This window comes from Lithobates pipiens, unplaced genomic scaffold (genome assembly GCF_037356315.1).
Source record: "Lithobates pipiens isolate NorthernLeopardFrog02 unplaced genomic scaffold, aLitPip1_a1.2 Scaffold_22, whole genome shotgun sequence".
Classification (NCBI taxonomy): Eukaryota; Metazoa; Chordata; class Amphibia; order Anura; family Ranidae; genus Lithobates; species Lithobates pipiens.
Window position 1 is genome coordinate 6,575,132 of NW_027507784.1, and position 26,102 is coordinate 6,601,233.

The following is a 26,102-nucleotide window of genomic DNA, read 5'->3' on the forward strand; positions in this document are numbered from 1 at the left end:
TGCAAAAACATGTCTCCTCTCCACTGATGCTTTATCACCAATCATTGTTTCACAAAAAAAAAGAAATTTTCAAAAAAACATTTAATATTGGGAGGTGAAATCTATTGAAGAGGTGCACAGACAGCAAAACAAATTATACAGGGGTGATAACTCTTCCCTTTGTTTTCCAAAAAGCTTAAAAATCAATTTTTTGACTGGATCTACACTTTAAAAATGTACCAGTTCAAAATTACAAACAGATTCTACTTATCAACAAACCTACACAGTCCCTGTCTTGTTTGCACCGCCTGTATACTGCTGTTCAGAGTATATAGGGCCAGGGGGGCCCACGCCTTTCCTTTTTTTAGTATGGGTACGGGGTTCCTCTTAATATCCATACAAGACCCACAAGGCCTGGTAATGGACTCGGGGGAGGGTACCCATGCCGTTTGTCTCAATAATTTTAATCCGTATTGCCGGGACCAGACATTACATTGACTTTTTTTCCGTTAGAAATGTCATTTTGCTCTCGGACTGTTCTAAACACGGGAAACACGTGGCACTTCACAGGCATACTATAGACACCCCCCAGGCACCATATTTAAAGGAATTTTTCACTTTTTTTCACTTTTAGTATCATTAAAATCACTGCTCCCGAAAAAACAGCCATTTAAAAAAAAAATATTTTGCATTGATACATGTCCCCTGGGGCAGGACCCGGGTCCCCAAACCCTTTTTAGGACAATAACTTTCATATTAGCCTTTAAAATTAGCACTTTAGATTTTGAACATTCGAGTCCCATAGACTTTAACGGGGTTCTAAAGTTCACACAAATTCAGCCTGTTCGCAGGTTCTGGAGCGAACAGAACCGGGGGGGGGGGTGTTTGGGTCATCCCTAGTGCTGAATAGCAAAAAGTGGCCTGGCCATGAAGAGGTTAAAAACTTCGGGAGGTCTAGTGGTTAAAAAAAAGATAAAGAAAAATTGCAGATCCTATGTAACTTTCCCACGTTCAAGTATTTCTGAGTGAGAATACAGGATGATCCACATGAGATGATTTTGTTTTTCCTGTACATACAAAGAACGAGGAAGCAAAAACAAAAAATACCATCAAATGATAAAAAAGGCGATGTAGGAATTTTCACCTCTTTAGTGAAGCTGAAAGTCATTTTGTGAACAGACGGCGTTGGGAGAAATCTGCGTTCAGAAAAGGAGTGATAGGCAACGAGGATTCCAGGATGAGAGACCGAACGTCTCTCCTGGTCCTCCTGGTCCTCCTGTATGCCTCCCGTGGAATGACACGTGAGTAGATTCAAGAATATCTTAACTTATTCCCCTTACATGCGGTCGGACATTCCGACCACAAAATCTGTCAGATTTTTTTCCAAGGGATTTTGTGAAAACTTGTGTTGCATACACACGGTCGCACTAAGTTGTCTGAAAATCCGATCGTTCTGAACGAGGCAACGTCAAACACGTACGTCGGGACTATAAACGGGTCAGTAGTAGCCAATAGCTTTCATCTCTTAGTTTATTCTGAGCATGCGTGGCACTTTGTCCGTCCGACTTGTCTTCACACGATCGGAAATTTATGCGATGGGATTTTGTTGTTGGAAAATTTTAGATCCAGCTCTCAAACTTTGTGCATCAGAAAATTTGACGTAAAAAGTCAAAACATGATGCAATCGCACATTTTCCGTCGGAAAATCTGTGTGTATGGGGCATAAGACTATTTTCTTGGAAACTTCTATACAGGAGCACACAATGTACTCTGTCTTGTCTCCCATTCTTAAGTATGTCTATCAAATAGGCTTGTGCAATTCGTTTGGTAACGAATCGAAATTCGGCCGAATTTTGCATCTTTCGGACATTCGGATGCATCCGAATGTCCGAATAAAAAAATAACAAATTACAACGAATACGAAAGAAATATAACGAATGAATTCGAAATTATTTCAACTGCATTCGAAATTATTTCAACCGCATTCGAAAATATTTTGTGACCCAACTTTAGGGCCATGTATCTCGGGGTCACTTGGTGCTAGACACTTCAAATTTGGATATGTTGTAGTGCTAGTACTATTGTGTTTGCATACCAAATTTGGGGTTTATAGCTATAAGTGACCCCGAGATATGTGGCCCCAAAATTGTTATTAGTTATTAGAGCAGAGAATAACATTTTGCGACCCGATTGACTGATTCTGTCGGACCTAGTCTGCCGGAAAGTGTGTACGCGGCATGAGTATTGTTTCTCTAAATGATCTCACTGTTACAATGCATCTCTTTTTAGAGTTCTTCTCTCTTTTTTCCCCCCAGAAGAAGACCTCTATTGATAAGGTTGAAACGCGTAGGGGTTGGGGTTCATAGTATGACCATAGCCTTTATATCATGCCATGTTTTTCTATGTGTACCCACATGGCTGTATTATCATGTACATGTTTTAGCTTCATGTTCAGAGTTCATGTTTTAATACACTGATGTCCTCTTTTTGTAATTTTACCTAATAAAATCTACATTTTTAAAACTTTTTTTAATCAATTTTTGCTGGCAATAAAACCCCCATGGGGAAAACCTTTCCATTTCCAATGACTTCCTCTTAAACCCTTGAATTTCTGCACTCAGGGCAACAATAGTACTATTAAAGCATGATGGGTTTTATATTCATCCCCCTATGCAGGTCACCACCTTTCAGAGAGTTTGTATGTTTCACTTTTATTTCAGAGAGTAATGGTGTATACAGATATCCTTTGTACTCATAGAGATGCACCCTGACCTGCAAAAAGACACATGGAGGTGGATTTACTACAACTGGAGTGTGCAAAATCTGGTGCAGCGCTACGTAGAGACCAATCAGCTTCCAGGCTTTATTTTTTTATTTTTTTGTCAAAGCTTAATTGAACAAGCTGAAGTTAGAAGCTGATTGGCTGCCATGAAGAGCTTTACCAGAATTTTCACTTTCCAGTTTTAATAAATCAACCCAATAGCATGCTGGACACCGATATCCCTCATGTCCATGATCTGCATATATGTAGACAGGCTCTTAGAAAAGTATTGGATGAGAAAATATCCTCATTGGGAGAGAAGATCCTCAATTAGTGTAACCAGGGATAGAGGAGGACCACCATCTCTGGTTTTTTCAGGCTGGCTTCAAAAGGTCTAGGTCAAAAATGGATACGGTAGCTCTCCAGATGGCCCAATTTGTCTATAAGATTCAGTGCCCATCCATCCCTCCAATCTAGGTCAGTGTCAGGTCATGGTCAGAGTCAAAAGTCAGGGTCCAACGCCAGCTTCAAAGGTCAGGGTCAGTGTGTTTTAGGTAGGATGAAAAACATTTAGTAATTCAGTATCAGTGTCAGTCAGTGTCTGTATGTTTTAGGCAGGAGGAAAAAATGAAATATGCATTATTGTTTCTGGGACCTGCTATTGGTAATATGGACATATGCAGTGCCGGGAGAAGGTCACCCGGAGCTCAGGGGGAACATGTCAACCTGCACCTCCCTATCCAAGATGTACTGTATGAGCATTATGTGTTACCCTTCAAAAGAAATGAGCACTAATCTGCATGCAACCCCCCCTAGCATAACTCCCCTCCTCCCAGGACAAATCTGCCCCCCTGCCTGAAACTCCTCTCCTCCCAGCACAAATCTTTTCCACCCCACCCCCCTCCCAGCTCAATTTTTGTAATCCGTGGAAAGAAGTCCATGTTCTGTATCTGTAAAATAACAATCTTTTACAACAAGTGGGATCTCCACTGTACACATTTCATGTCTCTGATTTGTTCTTTTTTTTTTTGTGGAGATCACCAGAAACTCTCCCAGACCCGGGAAGTGTTTTGTGCTTTTTGTCAACTTTCGCTTCAGGAAGATCACATCATAACATGATAACATAACATTTAATTTTAGTGTTACATGCAGTTCCAGAACTAATCCTCCCCCCCCCCCACAAAATTCCCTTCCTAGAACATATCTTACCCCCCCCCCAGATTCCCCCTCCAGACCAAATATCCCCAGAGAGAATACAGTCCCAACCTCCTCCCAGCTCTCTCCTCCTCTCCAGCTCAATGCTGACAGTGGTAGTAATACTTCTGTCAGTTTGTAGCTACGTGGTTCCCCCCCACCTCAAATGATACCACTGGTGCCCAGCGCTGCCACCCCTCCTGCCCACCCCTAGTCCGAGCCCTGGTTACATGTTTTATAATACGACATTAAGCAGTAGAAATGTCCCAGAAGATATTAAGCCCCGTACACACTATCAGATTGTCTGCTGAGTTTTTCCTTCGGATTTACCAAAACCATGTAGTAGAAGGGCCTGCCTGATTGCATACACATTGAAACTCCTAAGGTTTGACCTCATATTATATGGTTTTGGTAAATCTGAAGGAAAAACTCAGCAGACAATCTGATAGTGTGTACGGGGCTTCAGGGATCTTTCACACAGGCATTGCAATTTAAAGCACTGATTTACAGGCATTAATGCACCTGACACATTAATGAGCATTCAGGTCATGGCAGTTGATGCTCAAGATTTTCTTTTTCTTTTTTTATCTTTTACAAGGCTAAAATGGGAAGTGATTACTCTTTGACACTTTGCAACTGCAGCTTAAATATGATGTAAATGACATAGAACGGAATGGAGGGGGTTGCAAAATGTTAACGCCTGATGAACTCAGCAGGAAGTGTTATTTCTGGTCGCCATGACATGAGGCAACACTAATAGTGCTGTTTGGACTCCTCCATCCACTCCCTGTTTTATCAGATATGAGTGGTGTTAAAAGGCAGCTGGGAAGCAAAAGGCAACACAATCGCCTGTTATCAATTTCCGTGTGAACGATCCCTATCAAACAATACTGGAGAATATAAAATAAAATATAATATAAAGAAACAGAATACAATATAATGAAATGACTGACCCCATCTTTCCTTTTCCAGAGACCACCAGCAGCTCTACAACCTTTGGTAAGTGTTTAATTATTACTATCTTATGTTATAGGAAAATTAAGGAATGTGTCAGATAGGTGACTTTACCATCTCGTTTTTTTAATGGAGTGTGATGTCATTTATTAATAGTGATGGAAGAACTTCCGACGGGACGTTTCGCGAACACGAACCGTGAACGCGGCCAAAAGTTCACGAACCGCAAAGTTCGCGGCAGACCCCATTGACTTTAATGGCAGGCGAACCTTAAAAACCTACAGGTCATATTTTCAGCCACAAAATACTTACTAGCTGTGCACACATAGTCCCACCACATGGACACTGACATAACAAAAGTATGAAGTGAATCTGGGATCGACCACGACAAGCATTCTTTTTTTATCTGTGAAATTTTGACAATTCAGGAGCGCATTAAGGCCATGGAGGAGAGGCAAGGTCAGGGCAGGCTATGAAGGGGGTGCAGGAGATGATCAGTGCCACAGTCAGGGCAGCACAGTCATGTGGCAGTATCTCAGTGTGCCAACCTGTGCTTGAGCCCCTCCCTCTGCCCGGCCCTTACCCCCACCTATGCAGGGCTCCACTGTGGTGGTCCGGAGGTACCAGTCCAGTGCTGATACTCAGCCATGGTGCTGGCACTGCCTGCTGATTGGCTTCTCTGTTGCTATCTCCCTCACTGACACCAGCACTGAGATAGAACACTGACACCAGCACTGTGATAGAGACTGAGCACTGACACCATCACCGAGATAGAGAGCACTGACACCAGCACCGTGATAGAGAGCACTGACACCAGCATCGTGATAGAGTGCACTGACACCAGCACTGTGATAGAGAGCACTGACACCAGCACCGTGATCGAGAGCACTGACACCAGCATCGTGATAGAGTGCACTGACACCAGCACTGTGATAGAGAGCACTGACACCAGCACCGAGATAGAGTGCACTGACACCAGCACCGAGATAGAGTGCACTGACACCAGTACCGAGATAGAGAGCACTGACACCAGCTGTCAACTGTCCCGCCCTACACTGAGAAACGACAGCTGCAGAATCGGTCAGCAGCACTGCATGCAGTGCACTATAATATGCTTTCTATATTTGAAAGAAAGTATTTTGTACGTGTACAATCCTATATACTGTACACCTATAAAAGGACCTTTGTGGACCTAGTAGCTAGTGATTTGCAGACTGTCCCTGCTCAAAACACCAAACTGTCCTTCAGTCCCTACGCTGATAAAAGACAGCTGCAGAATCGGGCAGCAATCAGCTCAGTAGCACAGCAGTCAAGTATAATATGCTTTCTATATTTGAAAGAAAGTATATTATATGTGTACAACCCTATATAATGTACACCTATACCAGTCCTTAAAAGGACCTTTGTGGACCTAGTAGCTAGAGATTTGCAGACTGTCCCTGCTCCAAACACCAAACTGTCCCTCCCTACACTGATAAAAGACAGCTGCAGAATCGGTCAGCACTCAGCAGCACAGCAGTGCCCCATAATATACTTGAAAGAAAGTATATTCTAAGTGTATTACAACCCTATATACTGTACACCTATACCAGTCCTTAAAAGGACTTTTGTGGACCTAATAGTAATAGCTAGTGATTACACTGACTGTCCCTGCTCCACACAACGTCCTGTCCCTACACTGACAAAAGAAAGAATGTAAAATGGCCGCCAGATCAGGTCTATTTAAGATGGAGATCATTGACCCTGGAAGTCCAGATGGAGATCATTGACCCTGGAAGTCCAGATTTTGTCAAAATTGGTTATTCTGTCCAATAGTTTTGCCATCATCTCATCATCATAGAACAACATTTCCTTATCCACCCCAATACCAGACACTTTCACCCCCTTCCTGCCCAGGCCATTTTTCAGCTTTCAGCACTCTCACATTTTGAATAACAATTGCACGGTCATGCTGCACTGTACTTTTATGAAATTGTTATAATTTTTTTTCACATAAACAGATTTCTTTTGGTGGTATTTAATGACCACTGGGTTTTTAATTAAAAAAAAAGACTGACAATTTTGAAAAAAAATGTTTTTCTTAGTTTCTTTTAGTAAATAGGTATTTTTTCTTCTTCACTGATGGCCACTGATAGGCTGCACTTATGGACACTGATTAGGTGGCACTAATGAGGAGTTACTGATATACTGCATTTATGGGCACTGAGAAGGTGGCACTGATATATGGCACTGATGAGTACTGATAGGCGGCATTGATGGGCACTGATGAGGTGGCACATATGGGCACTGATTAGGTGACACTGATGAGGAGGCACTGATATGCCACATTTATGGGCACTGAGAGGTGACACTAATATATGGCACTGATGAGTACTGATAGGTGGCACTGATGGGTGGCACTGGTGGGCACTGATAGGATGCACAGATAGGTGGCACTGGTGGGTGGCACTTTTGGGCACTGATGGGCATTGATGGGTGGCACTGATGGGCACTGAAAGCCAGCACTGACTGGCATCACTAATGGGCACTTTTTGGTGGCACTGTTGGGCACTGTTTGCTGGCACTGCTGGTGCTTTATTGTAATCAGTGCCCTGATTACATCTCTTGCTGCCCCCCTCGAGGAGATGCCGCTGATTGGCTCTCCTTGCCACACACTCTGTCAGTGTGAGGTGATGTGAGCCTATTACCGTCACTTCCTGTATTTACATTTGACCAGCTGTGATTGGACACAGCCTATCACATGGTTAAAGAGCCACGTCAGCGGCTATTTACAGAGATTTGGTCACGCCGTGTCCTAGCAACATGGAGTGCCCGTTCGGGTGAGCCGTCATATGACGTCCATCCAGAATGAGCCCACATTACCCCTCCGTCATTTGAGCAAGTGGTAAACCCGACTCTTAACTTCTTGAAAGTTTAGGGTTGGAGACTTCTAAGATTTGTTTAGTTGCAGTTAAGATAAATGTTAGAAGGTTAAACTGATGTTTGGAAATAACATCCATTTATTTTATTAACCACTTCAGCCCTTCATGACCAGGCCATTTTTTCCTATTTAGCAACTCGCTACTTTACCTGGTAATTGTGCGCTCTTGAAACATTGTAAACAAACAAAACATATATCATTTATTCACACAAATGGAGCTTTCTTGTGAAGATATTTGTGAGTTTTTATTTTCTATTATATAAATGAGAAAACACTTAAAAATTGTGAAAAAAACAATATTTTTTTTACTTTCTGTTATAAACCATACGCAACAAAAAATTTACAAATTTAAATTTCTTCATAACTTTTGCCTAAAATGTATTCTGTTATGTGCCGTTGTTTAAAAAAAAAATCCAAAAAGTGAATATTGATTGGTTTGTGTGAAAGTTAAAGCATCTACAAGCCATTGGCGGCTGGTGCTCAAATTTTTTATTGGGCACAAACAAATGGCACTAAAAGAAAGCTCTATTTGTTGGGAAAAAAGGACATCAATTTTATTTGGGTACAACGTCGCAAGACCGCGCAATTGTCAGTTAAAGCGATGCAGTAATGTAGAAAAATGATCCGCACTCCGCCTGTTGCTCTTAAAATGTCTTCATTTTATTGAATAGCCACAGTGAACAAATGCAGATTAAGTCAGTTGACGCGTTTCAGCCTATAAGGCCTTAGTCATAACCTTGACTATAGTGTGCCTGTACAGTGACACATATCACTGTACCATGTATAGAACCTGCTGCAGCAAAACTGACACCTAAAAGGAAAGAAAACTTACATTTAAATGGTGGGCAATACAAACATGTTAAAAAAAAAACAATCAAATCAATACCAGGCCCTTTGGACCTTTTGCCATTGGCGGACACCCAGATTTGCAGGGAGCCACACAGTGCATTCTAGGGCACTGATTGGCTGAAGCAAAGCACCTGACCACTGTCAAAGCCATGATTGGACAAAGTCATGATGACTTTGCCCAATAATGGCTCAGCGCTCATAGTCCCACCCCACACTATAAAAGATTCCTTCTCAATGGAGTACGTTGTTGGAGTGGAGATAGCTAGAACAGGGCTCACTTTGCTACTAGGAAGTTAGTATGTTATTGTCACTCTGAGTGTAGAGTGTTAGTGTTGTGTGTCAGTACAGTGTGAGTATAGTGTAGTGTCAGTGTAGTGTGTTAGTGTAGTGCAGTGTTTAACACAGCATTAAATATAGTGCTGTAAACCCTTTATTGTTTTTTTGTTTTTTTTGCCCCATGCCTGCCCCTCAGTCAGTGATGGTTTGGGAAGCTGTGTCATCTGCTGGTGTTGGTCCTCCTGTGTTTTATCAAGTCCAAAGTCAGCACAGCCCTCTAGCAGGAAATTCTAGAGCTCTTCATGCTTCCCTCTGCTGACCATATTTATGGAGATGCTGATTTAATTTTCCAGCAGGACTTGGCACCTCCCACAATGCCAAAGCTATCAATGCCAGGTCACATGATCATGGTATCACTGTGCTTGAGATGTGAGAAAACTCACCTGACCTAAATCCCATAGAGAATCTGTGGGGTATTGTCAAGAGGAAGAAGAGAGACACCAGACCCAACAATGCAGAGGAGCTAAAGACTTCTATCAAAGCAACCTCGGCTTCCATAACACCTCAGCAGTGCCACAGGCTGATCTCCTCCATGCCACGCCGCATTGATGCCGTAATTCATGCAAAAGGAGCCCTGACCAAGTATACTATACTCTACATGGCCAGACTAGTCAAAAACATTCCAATCTAACTTAGCTCCAACCCTACAAGCAGTCTATTTATCTGCAATGTCCACTGCCTCATTTACCTCCGAGATGCTTAAAGCCTATGTGGTGACTGATCCAAAACCGAGCAAAGAACCCACTTCCCCATCCAACTTTAGACCAATTTCTTTACTCAATACCGATGTTAAATTATATTCAAAAATCCTTCAAAAACAAATAGACTACTCCCTATCCTCCCTTCCCTTATAAAAACTGACCAATCTGGCTTCACCACAGGCAGACTGGCTTCTGATGGCACAAGAGTGAGAGTCATCAATGTTATGCACTATGCTAAATCCTGCAGAGTGCCGTCTCTGCTCCTTTCTTTGGATGCGGAGAAGGCATTCGACAGGATACATTGGGGCTAAATGAAACATACCCTACAAAAGTTTGGCTTCACCGGTCCCATCCTATCTGCCATATTAGCCCCGTACTCCTCCCCCTGTGCACAAGTCTATACTTCTATTCTGTTATCAAACAACTTCACCATTTCCAATGGTACAAGGCAGGGATGTCCCCTCTCCCTCTTTATCTCTAATCTTCTTATAGAACCACTAGCAGAGAGAATTAGAACCCACCCTAACATCTCAAAGGTTTTCTATACAAGGACGATCCCATGATATAAACATATTTGCAGATGATATTATCCTATTCTTAAGATCACCAGCTGCATCACTACAACATGCCCATGGCACCCTCAGTGAGTTCAGTAGAATCTCCTTCTATAAAGTTAACTTTACAAAATCAATTATCCTAGAACTGGGTGGACCACGTCCTCTAAGAACACAACTACATACAACCTTCCCCTTACTCTTGGAGTAAATCTAGTATATAAACCTGAAGACAGACTTTTCAGTAAGATAACATTTCTGTATTAAAAATCCTTTATTTGTAATTGATCTTATGTAATATTCTACTTTTCTTAGATACTGAATTTTGTAAGCCATAACCTTCAAAATTAAAAGAAAGAAGTTCTTGGAATGTATAACTCTGTGTGCAATGTATCTATATAAAATATATGAGTTTCACTTTTTGAATTGAATTACTGAAATAAATTAACATTTTGATGATCTTCTAATTTATAAAATGCTCCTGTATATCCCATAGGTTATGGACTCTATAACTTTCCTGCAGATTAAATAATATACACTCATTTGGATTATTTTCACCAAAAAAAAAAAAAAAAATGTAGCAGAATAAATTTTGACCCAAATGTATGAAGAAAGATTATTAGAATGCAAATTTTTTTTTGTTGTTGTTCATTTAGCAAAGAATACAAAAATCCGGTGGTAGTAAAAGAGGAAGTAAACCATTGATAAAAAATTGATGGGCACAGGTGGCTGCATATGATGGGCACATGTTGCTGCATATGATGAGCACAAGTAGCTGCGATTTATGGGCACAAGTGGTTGCGTTTGATGGGCACAATGGATGTGTTTTATAGGCACAATGGCTGCATTGAATAGGTACAATGGCTGTGTTTGATGGGCACAAGTGGCTGCATATGATGGGCACAGTGAGGCTTCAATTGATGGGGGGGGGGGTTTAGTATTTTTCAGTTTGTTTGCCCCCCAAAAAAAAGGCAAGTGCCCTCAGAAAGTGCTGTGTGGCTGAGCTGATTTTCCGGGGGGCGTGGCTAAGCGGATGGCGGCGTGACGTGTACGCTAGCTCTCCCCCTCCTGCTCGTGAGATCGATGGCAGCTGATCCGTGATCCGTGACCCACTGCTCCCGCTATACTGCCGCACCGCTATACCGCTATACCGCTATACCGCCGCACCGCCGAGACTCGATGTGACTCTCCTGAGTCCCGCTGACTCCCGCTGTGTCTGCCGAACAGTGCTGCTGATTTCACCGGGCTGCTGTAATACTCCCTGCAACACTTTCGCTACTAGCTGGGTCCTTGATGAGACAGTACCACTGGGCATCCGAGGAGTCTGCTGTGTCCTGCTGTGGTCTTGCTGTGTTGCTATTTGTGTCGTGATTCATTGGAAAAAAAACAACTGGTCTGGTGGCAAGGTGGAGGAGCGAGTAAAGGAGACAAGGGAGACGGGAACGGAGGAGATAATTATGAGAGAGAGTGGAGATAAAGGTGGACGTAAGTGCTAATTAAACGTAAGAAACTAGCCTTGGGAGTAATAGGACTTGCTGTGCAGCTATTATGCAATCATCAGGTCATCTCTCTGCCTAGACCCATCCGTCCATCCATCCATCCCCTCCTCCCATCCCTCCCTTCCTATTTATCTACTACTAATGGAAAAGACTTAAAAAAAAAAGGGAGATCCCTGAATCTTGAGATCTTTGAGAAATTAAGTGGACAGTTAGCACTTGTAATTCCTTTGCAGGAAAGTATACGGTGAGGTGTGCCTTTTGTGCTTTTGTGCTTATGGTAATGATAAACTGCTAAACTGCTGGGGAACTGTTGAATCTACATTACTTTATTAAACTGAATTAAGATTGAGTGAAATTTACGGTGTGCTTCTGTTAAGAAACAATTGGAAAGTGAGAGGGGCCCTCTTTCCTTTTTCATTTTATTGATTTCTAAAAACCTGGAAGTTACCTCTTTAGTGGGATGCACTGCACTAGGAAAAGGAGAGAGGAAAAATCTACGCAAAAGGAGTCAGTCCAACAGGAGATTAAAAGTTTTTTCCCACACACAAGAGCAGCTACAGCCCGGGCATCTACATTAGAGACCAGGGAGACAGCAGGTATTGAGATCCCAATGGCAGCACCACGGATGAGCCTCCCATTATCGCCAAACGCAGCGATGGATATAGGTCAGGTGCAGGCCGGGCCTGTATCTGGGCCTGTATCTGGGCTAGAGGTGGGACCCCGGGAAATATTGGAAGAACCCATAGGTGATATGGATTTAAGATCAGTAATGCAAGCCCTCCCAACCCATCAAGAAATAGAAACCCTGAAAACAATTATGCAGGCTCTCCCAACACGCCAAGAAATGGAGGCCCTGGTGTCCCGGCTTGAGGAGGGACACAGAAAGGAGATGCAATCAATACGGTCTGAGGTACAAGCCTTAACAGCAAAGGTCAATGTGGAAACATCAGCCCTTAGTAGTATAGAGGAGAGGGTTTCTAATTTAGAAAGAGAGCAGATAGCTCAAACATCAAGTGTTCAATTAAAATTTGAAGCAGCAGAGGACCGAAGCAGAAGAAATAATCTCAGATTTAGAGGCATTCCGGAAAGTATTGAGGCTGAACATTTATACAGTGCCGTAAATACTATATGTCATAACCTTGGGGTCAATATAGCTTCTGGAGAAATCGAATTTGACAGACTTCACAGAGCCCCAGGACCACGTGCGACAGATTTGTCCAGACCGAGGGATGTAATTGGGTGTTTACACAGATATGCCCACAGGGAGTTGATTAGTCGGAAAGCATGGGATGCAGGTCAGATAGTGTATGAAGGAGCGAAGATTAGCATTCTACCGGACTTATCAAAAGCTACTCTACAGCGAAGAGCTCAACTGCGGCCAATTTTGGAGAAAATCTGCAGGATGTACCTATCGTTGGGGATACCCAATTTCTCTAACGGTTAAAAGGGGATCAGTATCTTTTGTGATCTCGTCCCCACAGGACCTACCGGCATTATTTGCCTTTTTGAAAACCGATCACTGTGAAGTGCAAGATTGGCTTCAACCTATAAAGAAAAAACGATTAAAAGAAGGGGTCTTAAAAACTAGCGGTGAAAAAGTTTTGATGGGTAGTAAAGAGGGTACTGTACAGCAAATAGCTGATGCAGGCTCCATACCCTAGATTAAAAGGTTATAAGAGAATAAGGGTCACATATATATATTGGAGGATCCCCCCCCTAATTTTAATGGGCCAGGGTTCAATATGGTCCCTGGATAGTTTAATTTAGTATACTTTACATAGTATATAAATAAGATGATACAAATTAACATGTATAGGATTTATATGTTATTTTCCGCCACCCCAATTTTTTTTTCTTCCCCCCCCCTTTTTTTTATTTTTTTTTTTTTTTTTTTTCTTCTCACAAATAATAGTTAATAAAATATATTTTGGTGTTATTATATCACATAATTAAAATAAGGAGACTGGATGTTATGGATTTGGGGCTCACATAGAGTTGAATTGTTATAAGATGGAGAGGTAATGAGGTAGGGGGGGTGGGGATACACAAGGGTAGAAAGATGGATGAGGGGTTGTTGTAAAAATTATAATTATTATCACGGTTTTAGGGTTCACATGAACCTGGTTTGTTATTGCTCCGGGGGGTAAAATGGTAGCTAAATGAGGGGAGGGATAAGATGGGGATTGTGGAGGGTGGGTGGAAAGGGGGTGAAATAGAGAATGTAATTATAATATTCACTATAAAGTACACGTTTAAAATATACATTTATTTCAGGGTTGAGGGTGGGTGGAAAGGGGGGGGGAAATAAAGATTGTAATTATAATACTCACTATATAAGTACACATTTAAAATATACACTTATTTTTGGGTTAAAGGAGGGAGGGTGGAAAGGGAGTGGAATAAAGACTGTAATTATAATATTTATTATAAAGCACATGTTTAAAATATACCCCCTTTTTTTTTGGGGCCTATAGACGGAATTCAATTAAAATACATGGAGAGGGTATGGAAGAGTTATATATACTGTGTAATGTATAATAATGAATAGGAGAGGGAACCGAGGAAGAAAAGTTAGGACAAAATTATTGCAGTTGCTGGAATAGATGTGAATATTAAGGGATTTTGTTTTCTTTTTTTGGAGGGGGAATAGCGTTATACGCGCCCCGTATTTGTTAGCTACCCGCCCATACCTTACACCTACGGGAAGCTAAGAACCCATAGGTAGGTGTGGGGGAAATTTTGATATCTACTCCTCGTAGGGGGTCCCCCGTACCCCCTTTTTTTTTTTTTTTTATTTTTTTTTTTTTTTTCTCCCCTTTTAACAGCAAAGGGTTTTTTTTTTTTTTTTTTTTTTTTTTTTTTTTTTATGTTCCCATGGACAAGATGGAGGGATTACGCATAACATCACTTAATACCAAGGGACTTAACATCCCCGAGAAACGTAAAATGTTATTAAATGATTTAAAACGCTCTAAAACTGATATTGGCATGGTACAGGAAACACATCTGAAGGAGGGAAAATTTCCTTACCTTCAAAATAGAAACTTTCCAAATGTCTATCATGCCATAAATCAAGAGGCTAAAACCAAGGGCGTGGCGATTTTAATATCCAATCGAATACCGTGGTTCCTACTGGATAAATGTCAAGAGCCAGGGGGGAGATATTTGTTCCTTAAGGGACTTATAGGACAGGTTAAAGTAACTCTTGCTACAGTTTATGCCCCAAACACATACCAAGATGGATTTTTGAATAAAGCTCTATCAAAATTAATGGAATTCAAGGAGGGAACTCTTATTATTGGGGGGGACTTTAACGTCCCTCTAGACCCAAAATTGGATACCTCTAATAGGACATCATCCGTTTCTGAAAAAATTAGGAAAAATATTCTTCGTAAATTAAATGAACTTCAACTGGTTGATGTATGGAGGGCCTTCCATGCTGAGGAGAGGGATTATACATTCTTTTCAAACCCCCATCAACGGTATTCACGCATCGATTTCTTTTTTCTATCTCAGCGAACATTATCATTAGTACAGGACATACGTATAGGAAATATAACATGGTCTGACCATGCGCCAGTAACGATTAATATCCTCTTGAAGGATGCTCTATATAAAACGGACTGGAACTGGAAAATGAATGAAAGCCTTTTACAACGTCCTGAAATCCAAGAAGAGATAATTAAAGAAATCGATTCGTATTTCAAAATTAATGATAATGGAGAGACTGAAATGGGGATAGTGTGGGAAGCCCATAAAGTAGTAATTAGAGGAATCCTAATAAAACATGGGTCCCGAATAAAAAGAGCTCGAGAAATGGAAACAGGCAGATTATTGGAAATGATAAGGAAGATAGAGATACAACATAAGAAGACAATGGAGAAGGATATGGGGACAGAACTAGCACATTTAAGAAGACAGTTATCAGATCTCCTCCGATATAAGGTAAGGGCTATTTTACAACAAGAAAGGGGAGTAATATATGAATCAGGTGATAAATGTGGCAAAGTGCTAGCAAGGAAATTAAAAAAACAACGACTCCGTTCATATATACCCTATATCAGGACAAAAGGAAATTCTAAATCCCTAGTACCAAAAGATATTGCAGAGGAATTCAGACAATATTATACTTCATTGTATAATCTTCCAGTTCCCCTCCATTCCTCTTCCTCTTCATCACTAGAGGAATATCTTGAATCCTCACACTTAGCGAAATTGTCATCCTCAGCACGAAGAAAACTTGAATTACCAATAACAACAGAAGAAGTAACCTCGGCAATAAAGATGTTGAGGCAAGGAAGGGCTCCTGGTCCAGATGGATTTTCTCTGCAATATTTTAAAAGTTTTCATTTGCAACTTGTCCCTCATATGGTTAAAACATTTAACATACAAGGGAAAATCAGGCCTCCACCTGTAGAAGCATTAAGGGCACATATCGTACTTATTCCAAAAGAAGGAAAGGATCAATCAATATGCAGTAGCTACCGTCCAATATCATTATTAAATACGGATTACAAAATATTTACAAAGATACTCGCAGCTCGCCTAGAACCGTTTATGACGCAGCTGGTTCATATGGACCAAGTGGGGTTCGTCCCCACACGTGAAGCTAGGGATAGCACAATTAAGGTCCTGAATCTAATTCAATATGTAAATCAGAGGAAGCTGCCGAGTATCTTTGTTAATACAGACGCAGAAAAGGCCTTTGATAGGGTCAGTTGGTCCTTTATGTTAGGAGTTTTAAAGCAGATGGGCCTTGGGGATCGAATGTTGGACTGGATAGCAGGAATATACTCAAAGCCACAGGCACTGGTAAAGGTTAATGGGATAAACTCTGAAAATTTTCAAATATCTAATGGGACACGTCAGGGATGCCCCCTGTCGCCTCTTTTATTTGCACTATCATTAGAACCTCTGTTAAATAGAATAAGATGGAACCCCGATATTAAAGGTATCTCTATAGCGGATCAGGAATATAAACTCTCAGCATATGCAGATGATTTATTATTTTCACTTTCTAATCCACAAATATCATTACCCAATTTATTGGGGGAAATTGAGCACTATGGTGTTCTATCTAATTTTAAAATAAATTATGGTAAGTCAGAGGCGATGGGGATATCACTGGGGAATCCCATTCAAAAAAATTTAGAGGATAACTTCAAGTTTAAATGGACAGCCACAGCGCTGAATTATCTAGGGATACAGATCCCACCTAACCTAATAGATGCATACGCATTGAACTTTCCACCCTTATTAAGGGAAATTATTACAAGGTTGAATGAGTGGAATAAATCCTCACATTCCTGGTTTGGAAGAAGTAACATTTTGAAAATGAATATCGTCCCTAAGTTTCTTTATCTGTTTCAGGCACTACCAATCCGGATTCCACTGGCTTTCTTTAGCAAAATTCGGACAATTTTTACAAAGTTCATATGGGCAAGTAAGCACCCTAGGATTAACAGGAAATTACTAACTATGCCTAAAGAAGCGGGTGGAATCGCAGCACCGGACTTATATAAATACTATCAAGCCACCCAGCTGGGTAGAATTGTGGATTGGTGCTGCCATAGAGACAGTAAAAGATGGGTTGCTATGGAACAACAAGTAAGTCCCATCCCCTTAGATAGAGCCTTGTGGTGCGGCACAGCTATACCTCTTATATTAAGAGCTCATCCCTTAGTAGGACCTACGCTCCAGATGGGAATAAAAGTAGTGCGGAATCCCAGAATCTCAACAGTTAAATCTCCTTTATTTCCTATTCTAGGGAACCCACTATTCCCGCCTGGCATGGAACTAGGTATATTTAGAAATTTAAGAGAGAAGGGTTGTTTCCAGGCATTACACTTTTTGAGATCTAAAAAATGGCCATCAATAGAAACGCTAATGCAACCAGGAGGACAATATGAATTACCCCTCTGGCAGGCGCTACAAGTTAAACATTTTTTGGACACCTTAGGACCGGCTAAGGATTTTGATCGTCCACTTACTAAGTTTGAAAAGTACTGTGAAAATAAGGAGCCCCTTTCCCATATTATCTCCAAAATATATGCATTGCTAATTTCTCCTTTGGAGGATAATGGCATAGTGAGTTTGGATAAATGGGAAAGAGATCTCGGACAAACTTTTACCCCGACTCAACGTCAGAAAATAATACACTTGACTTTGAAATCATCTAGGTGTGTTAAGATACAGGAACTAAATTACAAAGTACTAATGCGTTGGTATTATACTCCATCACGAATGCATACCTTTTTTCCAGAGACATCAGATAAATGTTGGAGATGTGGTAAGGAGAGAGGCACTATTGCCCATATTTTTTGGTATTGTCCAATGATCAGACAGTTCTGGGAAGAAGTTCAGAAAATCTCTCAATTGTTTACTGAGTATCATCTCGAGGAAGATCCGGCCTTCTTCCTATTACAATGTACACATATTCCATTAGAGAGATATAAGAATTCAATGTTATGCCATCTGGTGAATGCAGCTAAAAGCTGCATAACCATTCGTTGGAAAGAAAAGGGAGCACCGCGAATTTCACAATGGTTAAACAAAGTAAGGAAAATTGGGATCATGGAAAATTTGATCCCTATGCCCTCTGAGGAAAGGGAAGCCATAGCGCAAATCTGGGCTCCATGGGAGATTTTTTTTACAGTCAGAGGAGGGGAAGAGGTTGATTGGAGAAGAAATTGAAGATTAGGTGAGCTGGTTGAGTAATGTAAACTAAACCCGCCGGTGGGTGGGATTGATCTCTCCCCCCCTCCCCCCTTTATCCCCCCTTTATTCCCCCTTTTTTTTTTTTTTTTGTTTGTTTGTTTGTTTGTTTGTTTTTGTTTTTGTTGGACCACTATGAGGAATAGATACTATATACTGTATTGGATATTGTACTGATACTGTCTTGTTTTTGTTTTGTTCATAAAAAGGGCAGGAATGCATTATGTTGTACTTCATTGATTAATGATGTTGTTTTGTATTCTTGCAAAGAAATAAAGAATTATAAGAAAAAAAATTAAAAATCTTCTCCCTCCAGATCACTTGCATCGATGACATCATCGGCGCTGTATACTGTAAATATCTCCTAAATGGCAGACGTTTAGATATTTACAGTACTTATAGGTAAGCCTTATTCTAGGCTTATCATAGGTATAACATGTGAAGGGAGGTTTACAGCCTCTTTAAATACCACCAAAAGAAACCTCTATAAAATGATAACAATATTTTATCCTAATGGGAGTGTTGAGTGCCATTTTAAGTAAGCTGTTAGCAGGCTTCAGCAGGCTTTTCCCAAGCTTCAAGAAGTGCTGAAGCCTGCTAGCAGCTTGCTGTTTCCCTGGTCCCAGCAGCCGGGGAATGACAACTCCGTAACTGGAAGCTCTCAGAGCTGAGCTCTTCAGGGTTTCATGGAGAGCAGATTACAGAAATGCAGACATGTTGGACCGCACTATACACTGCTATGTGGAAATTAGCAGGAGAAAGTATCGAGGAGTCAGATTGGAGCCGACATCGCAGGTTGTAGTTAGAAGTTTGAATGTTGATAATTGGAAGCCAGTAATCAGATAGACGGGGAAGCAGCATTTGTGAAGTCAGAGGCAGGAGCAGGTATTAGGATGGATGGTATTGGTTGTTTTTTTATTTTTTATTTTTTTTGCTACTTAGGATTTGAATGTTCCAGTTTATATGGCTCCTATTCCTGCTATGATCCTTGCGTGACCCGCACTGTGCTCGATGAGCCCTGGAGAAGTGCAAACTACACACAATCTCCAACCCCGAACTGTGATCTTTCCATGAACGGATGGTATCAGTTTAATGGTAGTGGAGGTGTTCGTATACCAGAATACTGTGTACCCGTATATAGATGTAATACGTACACTCCAGTGTGGATGAATGGAGCACATCCGGTTATTACAGACGGCATCGTGAATCGCATGGCTTGTACTCACTGGGGTGGAACCTGCTGCTACTGGACATCAACCATCCAGGTTAAGGCTTGTCCTCTGGGGTACTATGTGTACAAATTAATCAGAACTCCAGGATCAGTTTGCCCACTGATTTATTGTACAGGTAAGTGATTCATTTCCTTTTCCCTCGTTAAAAGAAAACAGTCATTATATCTATTAAGGTTTAAAGTCCTCCAGGTTGCAGAATATCTGGAGGCAGCAAATCAAGATGAACTGAATTATCAGACTGAGTTTTTGGTGTTTTTGTTGACTTTTGTGTAACGAAATGTAGACAAATCACTGCACTTAATGCCCAGAATTTTACTTCTTTTTGGATGGATCCCGGGAAGAGTTCTGTCAGGCTTTTATTTCTGGAAGGTTTAGGGCGGCATTTCTCAATCTATTTACCTCAGAGGAGCCCTTGAATTAATTTTAAGCCATAGAAACGCCCCCCCCCCCCCCCCCCCCCCACCGCTAAAAGTTATTAAATCTACAACTCTTGATATATTAGTAAAAGTAAATTTGGACTACCTAGAGTATTTGATACCCTGGGCAGATGATATATTTATAGCACCCATTGTCAGGACCTGGATCACCTGCTGGTGGCACTGTGCTTCCCACAGCAGAAGGTTTCAGTTTGGTTGTCCACCAGCAGGTGCCTCACAACTGCCAGTAATCAGTCACCTCCTGATGCTGGCTGCTGGGAGGGTATTTATGTCCTCCTCTGCAATTACATTTCACGTCAGTGTTTTGCATTTGTATTTGCACTACCAATTAACCACTTCAGCCCTGGGAAGAGTTGACTGATGAATGACCAGGCCATTTTTTGCGTTTCGGCACTGCTTCGCTTTAACTGATAATTGCGCGGTCGTGCATCACTGCACCCATACAAAATTGAGGCCCTTTTTTTCCCACAAATAGAGCTTTCCTTTGGTGGCATTTTATTTTTTATTGTTTGTGATATAAACAAGAAAGTGAGCCAATTTTGAAAAAACACAATATTTTGTACTTTTTGCTATAATAAATATCCCCTTTTTTTTTAAAGCAATTTTTTTCTCAGTTTAGGCCAATATGTATTCTTCTACATAATTTTGGTAAAAAAATCACAATAAACATATATTAATTGGTTTGCACAAAAGTTATAGCATCTACAAAATAGGGGATAGATTTATAGCATTTTTATTATTATTTTTACTAGTAATGGTGGCAATCTGCGATTTTTATCAGGACTGAGACATTATGGGGACACGTTGGACACTTTTGACACATTTTTGGGATCATTGGCAATTATACAGCGATCAGAGCTATAAAAATGCACTTATTACTGTAAAAATGTCACTAGCAGGGAAGGGGTTAACACTAGGGGGCAATAAATGGGTTAACTGTGTTCCCTGTGTGTGTTTCTAACTGTGGGGGGAGGGGACTGACCTAGAGGAAATGACGGATTGTGGTTCCTAGCTATGATGAACACACCATCTGTCTCCCCTCACAGAGCAGAACAGGGTTTTGTTGTGTTTACACACACACTTCCGTGTTCTGCCTCTCGTGCCTATGAGAGATCCACGGGCCGGGGGTGGGGGTGCCGGAGCCACGATTTGTGGATGGGAGGGGCGGTTGGTGTTCACAGGTGGCTGCATTTGATGAGCAAGTGGCTGCATATAATGGGCACAATGGCTGCATTTGATGGGAACAATTAGCTACGTTTGATGGGCAAAAGTAGCTGCATTTGATGGGCACAGGTGGCTACATTTGATGGGCAAGTGGCAGCGTTTGATGGGCACAATGGCTGCTTTTGATGGGCAGAGGTGGCTGCGTTCGATGGGCAAGTGGCTGCATATGATAGGCACAATGGCTGGGTTTGATGGGCACAAGTGGCTGCGTTTGATGCGCACCAGTAGCTGCGTTTGAAGCGTACCAGTGGCTGTGTTTGATGGGCACAATGGCTGCATTTGATGGGCAAGTGGCTGTATATGATGGGCACAGGTGGCTGCATATGATGGGCACAAGTGGCTGCATATGATGGGCAAAACTGGCACCATTTGATGGGCACAAGTGGCTGAATTTGATGGGCACAGGTGGCTGCATATGATGGGCACATGTTGCTGCATATGATGAGCACAAGTAGCTGCGATTTATGGGCACAAGTGGTTGCGTTTGATGGGCACAATGGATGTGTTTTATAGGCACAATGGCTGCATTGAATAGGTACAATGGCTGTGTTTGATGGGCACAAGTGGCTGCATATGATGGGCACAGTGAGGCTTCAATTGATGGGGGGGGGGGTTTAGTATTTTTCAGTTTGTTTGCCCCCCAAAAAATTTGAGCACCAGCCGCCACTGCTTTCTTGTCCCTATATACCTGAGCGTCACCACTTACACATTTCCGGGTCACAGCCCTTCATCACAGCGGCAACATTCAAATGAATTCTCTCACCTCTGATGGGAAAAAATTGTTTCTGAGGCGGCAAAAAGAGAAGAGTAAAGTGGGCACAAAGAATGTGTAAAAATTGCATGTAATGCATATTAACCACTTCAGCCCCGGATGATTTTAACCCCTTTCTTACCAGCCCTTTTTTGCGATTCGGCACTGAGTCGTTTTAACTGACAATTGCGCGGTCATGCGGTGCTGCACCCAAACAAAATTGACGTCATTTTTTTGCCACAAATAGAGCTTTCTTGTGGTGGTATTTGATCACCTCTGCGGTTTTTAGATTTTGTGCTATAAACAAAAGAAGAGCAAAAATTTTGAAAAAAACTAAATATTTTTTACTAAGTGCTATAATAAATATCTCATTTTTAAAAAACAAAAACAAATTTTTCCCTCAGTTTAGGTCGATATGTATTGTACATATTTTTGATAAAAATAATAATCGCAATAAGCGTATATTGATTGGTTTGCGCAAAAGTTATCGCGTTTACAAAATAGGGGATAGGTTTATGGCATTTTTTTTTACTAGTAATGGCGCCGATCTGCGATTTTTTTTCATGACTGCGACATTGTGACGCACATTTTGGACACTTTTGACACATTTTTGGGACCATTTACATTTACACAGCGATCGGTGCTATAAAATTGCACTGATTACTGTGTAAATGTGACTGGCAGGGAAGGGGATAACACCAGGGGGAGCTGTAGGGGTTGATTATGTTTCCTGGGAGTGATTCTAACTTTGGGGGGAGGGGACTTACAAGGGGAGGAGACTGATCAGTGTTACTCTGTACTGGGAACCCACCATCGGTCTCCTCTCCTCTGACAGGACGTGGATCTCTGTGTTTACATACACAGATCCACGGTCCTGCTGTGTTCCCGGGCAATCGCGGGTGCCTGGTGGACATCCAGACACGTGCACCGAGTCCCGAGTGACGCCGCGGGCACGCAAACGTGTCACCGGAAGCGTGCACGCACCCCCAAGCAGCCGGGAATGGGAGGACATCATATGACGCCCGCCCAGGATGGGAGATCCCATCTGCGGGCGTCATATTACTATGGGTGGGTAGGGATGTGGTTAATAACAAAATAATAAAAACAGATAAAAAGCCAATAGACAGATCTGAATCAAATGAAATATCAAAACATGTCAGCTCAAAACCATACAGTCATAAATATTAACCCTAATATGTACAACATAAAAATAAATAAGAATATAAAGTATGAATAGTACCCGATACAATACCCAGCCTGCCTGGGAGGACTAAATAGTCTGTTGCACCTCTTGTGATACTTGGTAATGCCAAGCTGCACAAGAGGGGGGATGTGCTAAAACTGGAGCTCTCTGAATCTGGTGCAGCTGTGTATGGTAGCCAATCAGCATCTATCTTCAGCTTGTCCAATTAAGCTTTGACAATAAAACCTGGAAGTTGATTGGTTTCTATACAAGGCTGTACCCAATTTTGCACTCTCCAGTTTTAGTGGATTAATATTAACCCACCCAAATAGGCCTAGAATGTTGCCAACATCCCCAATTATTAGGAGCCATATAGAAAGGGAACCCCCCCCCCCCCCATATACACAAGGGGACTTCTGAGGCAACAAATTTAGAAAATGTAATTAATACATTTTATTTAAACAATATTTCAGAATTGGTGCATACATCACCATGTACCAACATATTAAAGTGACATGACAGAAGTGAATAGGATAGACGTGTTCTCCTTTGCCGTGTTTCAGGACCTGTGAAGAGCCCTTTCTTCAGGGACATTCCATAAGGAGATTAACAAATGGCAACACTCTATAATAAAACACAACACACATTAAGAATCAATGGCCAGAGACAAAAATGGGAGAATCGCATGACGTGAGTTTGGAAATGAGTTGGTATCTCCTGGAGAAAGGACCATTCACAGGTCCTGAAACGCGTCGGACACAGCACCAGGAGACCACTTCTATCCTATTCAATTCTGTCATATCATTTTAATATGTTGGTACATGGTGATGTATGCACCAATAAACATTGTTTAAATAAAATGGATTCTATTTGGCTCCAGTTTTATTGAATTGAGGTTTTTTGTTTTCTTTACTACAAACACAATGAGTTGTATGATAATCATAATGACTACTGTGAATACTAATAAAGTGAGAATACTGATATTTTAGATTCACAAAGACAAAATATTTAGCAGTTTGACATTTTGTTTTTACCTAGATCCCAATCAATGTTTTCCTGATGAAAAGAGCGGCATTGTTAATGGAGTATTAGGATGTTATTGCAGTTCATCATTCTATAACATCGCTGCTATGAATTATGCCATGCCTAAAGGTAAGGTGATAAGGTGATATGTTCACAAAGTGGAATCTTAGTAGATGTGCTTCCATATTATCCCAAATTTTCTTTGTGGCGATTAACAAACTAATAGCTAATAGTCAACATGTCACCGATCCAAGTCTGCATGGAGATCCAACCCTGTGGAGCTCCACCGGTGCCCCAAACCTTACTGACTGGTTCCGATGCAAACAAAAAGTTGCAGAGATGGAAGAACCCATCAGCCAGTGACACCCTTGAAAAATGTACACAAATCTTCTGGCTTCATTTTTAGGAATCTGTGGAATATATACTTGTTTGATGGAGGATTCTCCCTGTAGCGGTACCCTCATAAGGGCTGCTGATTTGGTTACTTAGCAATCCGCCAATCACCCTGCTACCATCCACCCCACGATCAATAGACTCAAAGGACACTCAATTCCACATCTTTTTTGCTTTATAGTGGGATGGTACTTGAACTTGGGAAAGAGGGTGTTATGAGATGCCCATAGTATTTAACATATTACACGTTAGATGTAGTTATTCGGTGGCCGTGGCCTTGCAAAGAAAGACTGAATACACGGCTTGCACCTCAATCTCTTCTATTTGAATAACTCTTCTGCAGGCTACTGGTTTCCCTGGACAAATCCTTACTGCAAATCTTCTCATTTCTTCCTTCCATTTAAACAAAGAAGAATCACTCTGAATAACTCATCCTTGTTGACCATGATGGGATTGTCCATGCGAATCCCACAGCCACACAGTCTTTGGAAGGCACTACCATTGTGCTAACCAGGCTGGAGATGACTTGGTATCTCCACACGATGACCTGACACATGACAGTGAGGGGACCACTGCTTTCAGCCAGTCCAAGATTATCAGCGATGTGTTCCCCGGCCACAGCATTCTGCACTGACCTTTCTTTGGGAGGATAATAGTTCTGTGTCCCCGGTCACAGAACGCTGCTCTACTCTCCTCCACTTAATGGCTACTTCTCCCTTCCAGATCTCCTCCAGCATGCAAGTCCTGTGTTCCCCGGTCAGAGCAGCTTGATAGTTCCTTGAGGATGAAGATCTTTATCTTAAAATCCTTCCTAGTGGTTCCTCCATCCCTCCTCCACGCTTGGCACATCCCCACGTTGGGACGCCCGGAACAGCAGCTCAGTACTCCATTGTCTGTTTCTACTTTTCAGACTCCCCCTGGAAGCATGTGACCCCAGCTTATAAGAGAGGCCTGCCCCCTGCCAATACTGAAAGATGATTGGTCAGGGCTCCTCACATGAGCTGCCTGCCACTCAGGTCTCAAGTCCATCCTCTCTTCCAGAACCATCCATCTGAAAGCAAAGGAGGAATCTCAGAGCCAGAGTCCAGGTGACCCCACCCCCCACTACACTGAGTTTCAAATCACAACCAGGCCCAGCCTAAAGCACAGGCCTGGCTAAATGTATCTGCATCTGAGCCCTGTGCTTAGAAAAATCCTACTCTAGCACCTACCTTTAGTGATGGCCGAACGGTTCGCCCGGCGGTCGTTTCGCGGCGAATTTCCGACATTCGCGGTCCGCACGTTCGAACGCCTTTTTCCGTCGTTCGCCGCGGCGGACTTACGTGTTTAATGTATACAAGAACTTTAACCTTTGGTGACACGTTTATCATGTGATACAGGACAGCCAATTGAGCCATG

The 26,102-nt window shown here is 41.8% G+C and overlaps 1 protein-coding gene across 1 annotated transcript in view; it reads left to right on the forward strand.

Moving 5' to 3' along the window:
* The first annotated feature begins 1,062 nt into the window (after positions 1 to 1,062).
* Positions 1,063 to 26,102, forward strand: part of LOC144000344 (uromodulin-like) — a 44,347-nt gene continuing 19,307 nt past the window's right edge. Inside the window, exons 1-4 of the mRNA XM_077494135.1 lie at positions 1,063 to 1,280; positions 4,907 to 4,933; positions 19,404 to 19,808; positions 24,327 to 24,440. Coding sequence (XP_077350261.1) covers positions 1,217 to 1,280; positions 4,907 to 4,933; positions 19,404 to 19,808; positions 24,327 to 24,440 — 610 coding nt within the window. The 5' untranslated portion in view covers positions 1,063 to 1,216. The remainder of the gene's footprint in view (positions 1,281 to 4,906; positions 4,934 to 19,403; positions 19,809 to 24,326; positions 24,441 to 26,102) is intronic.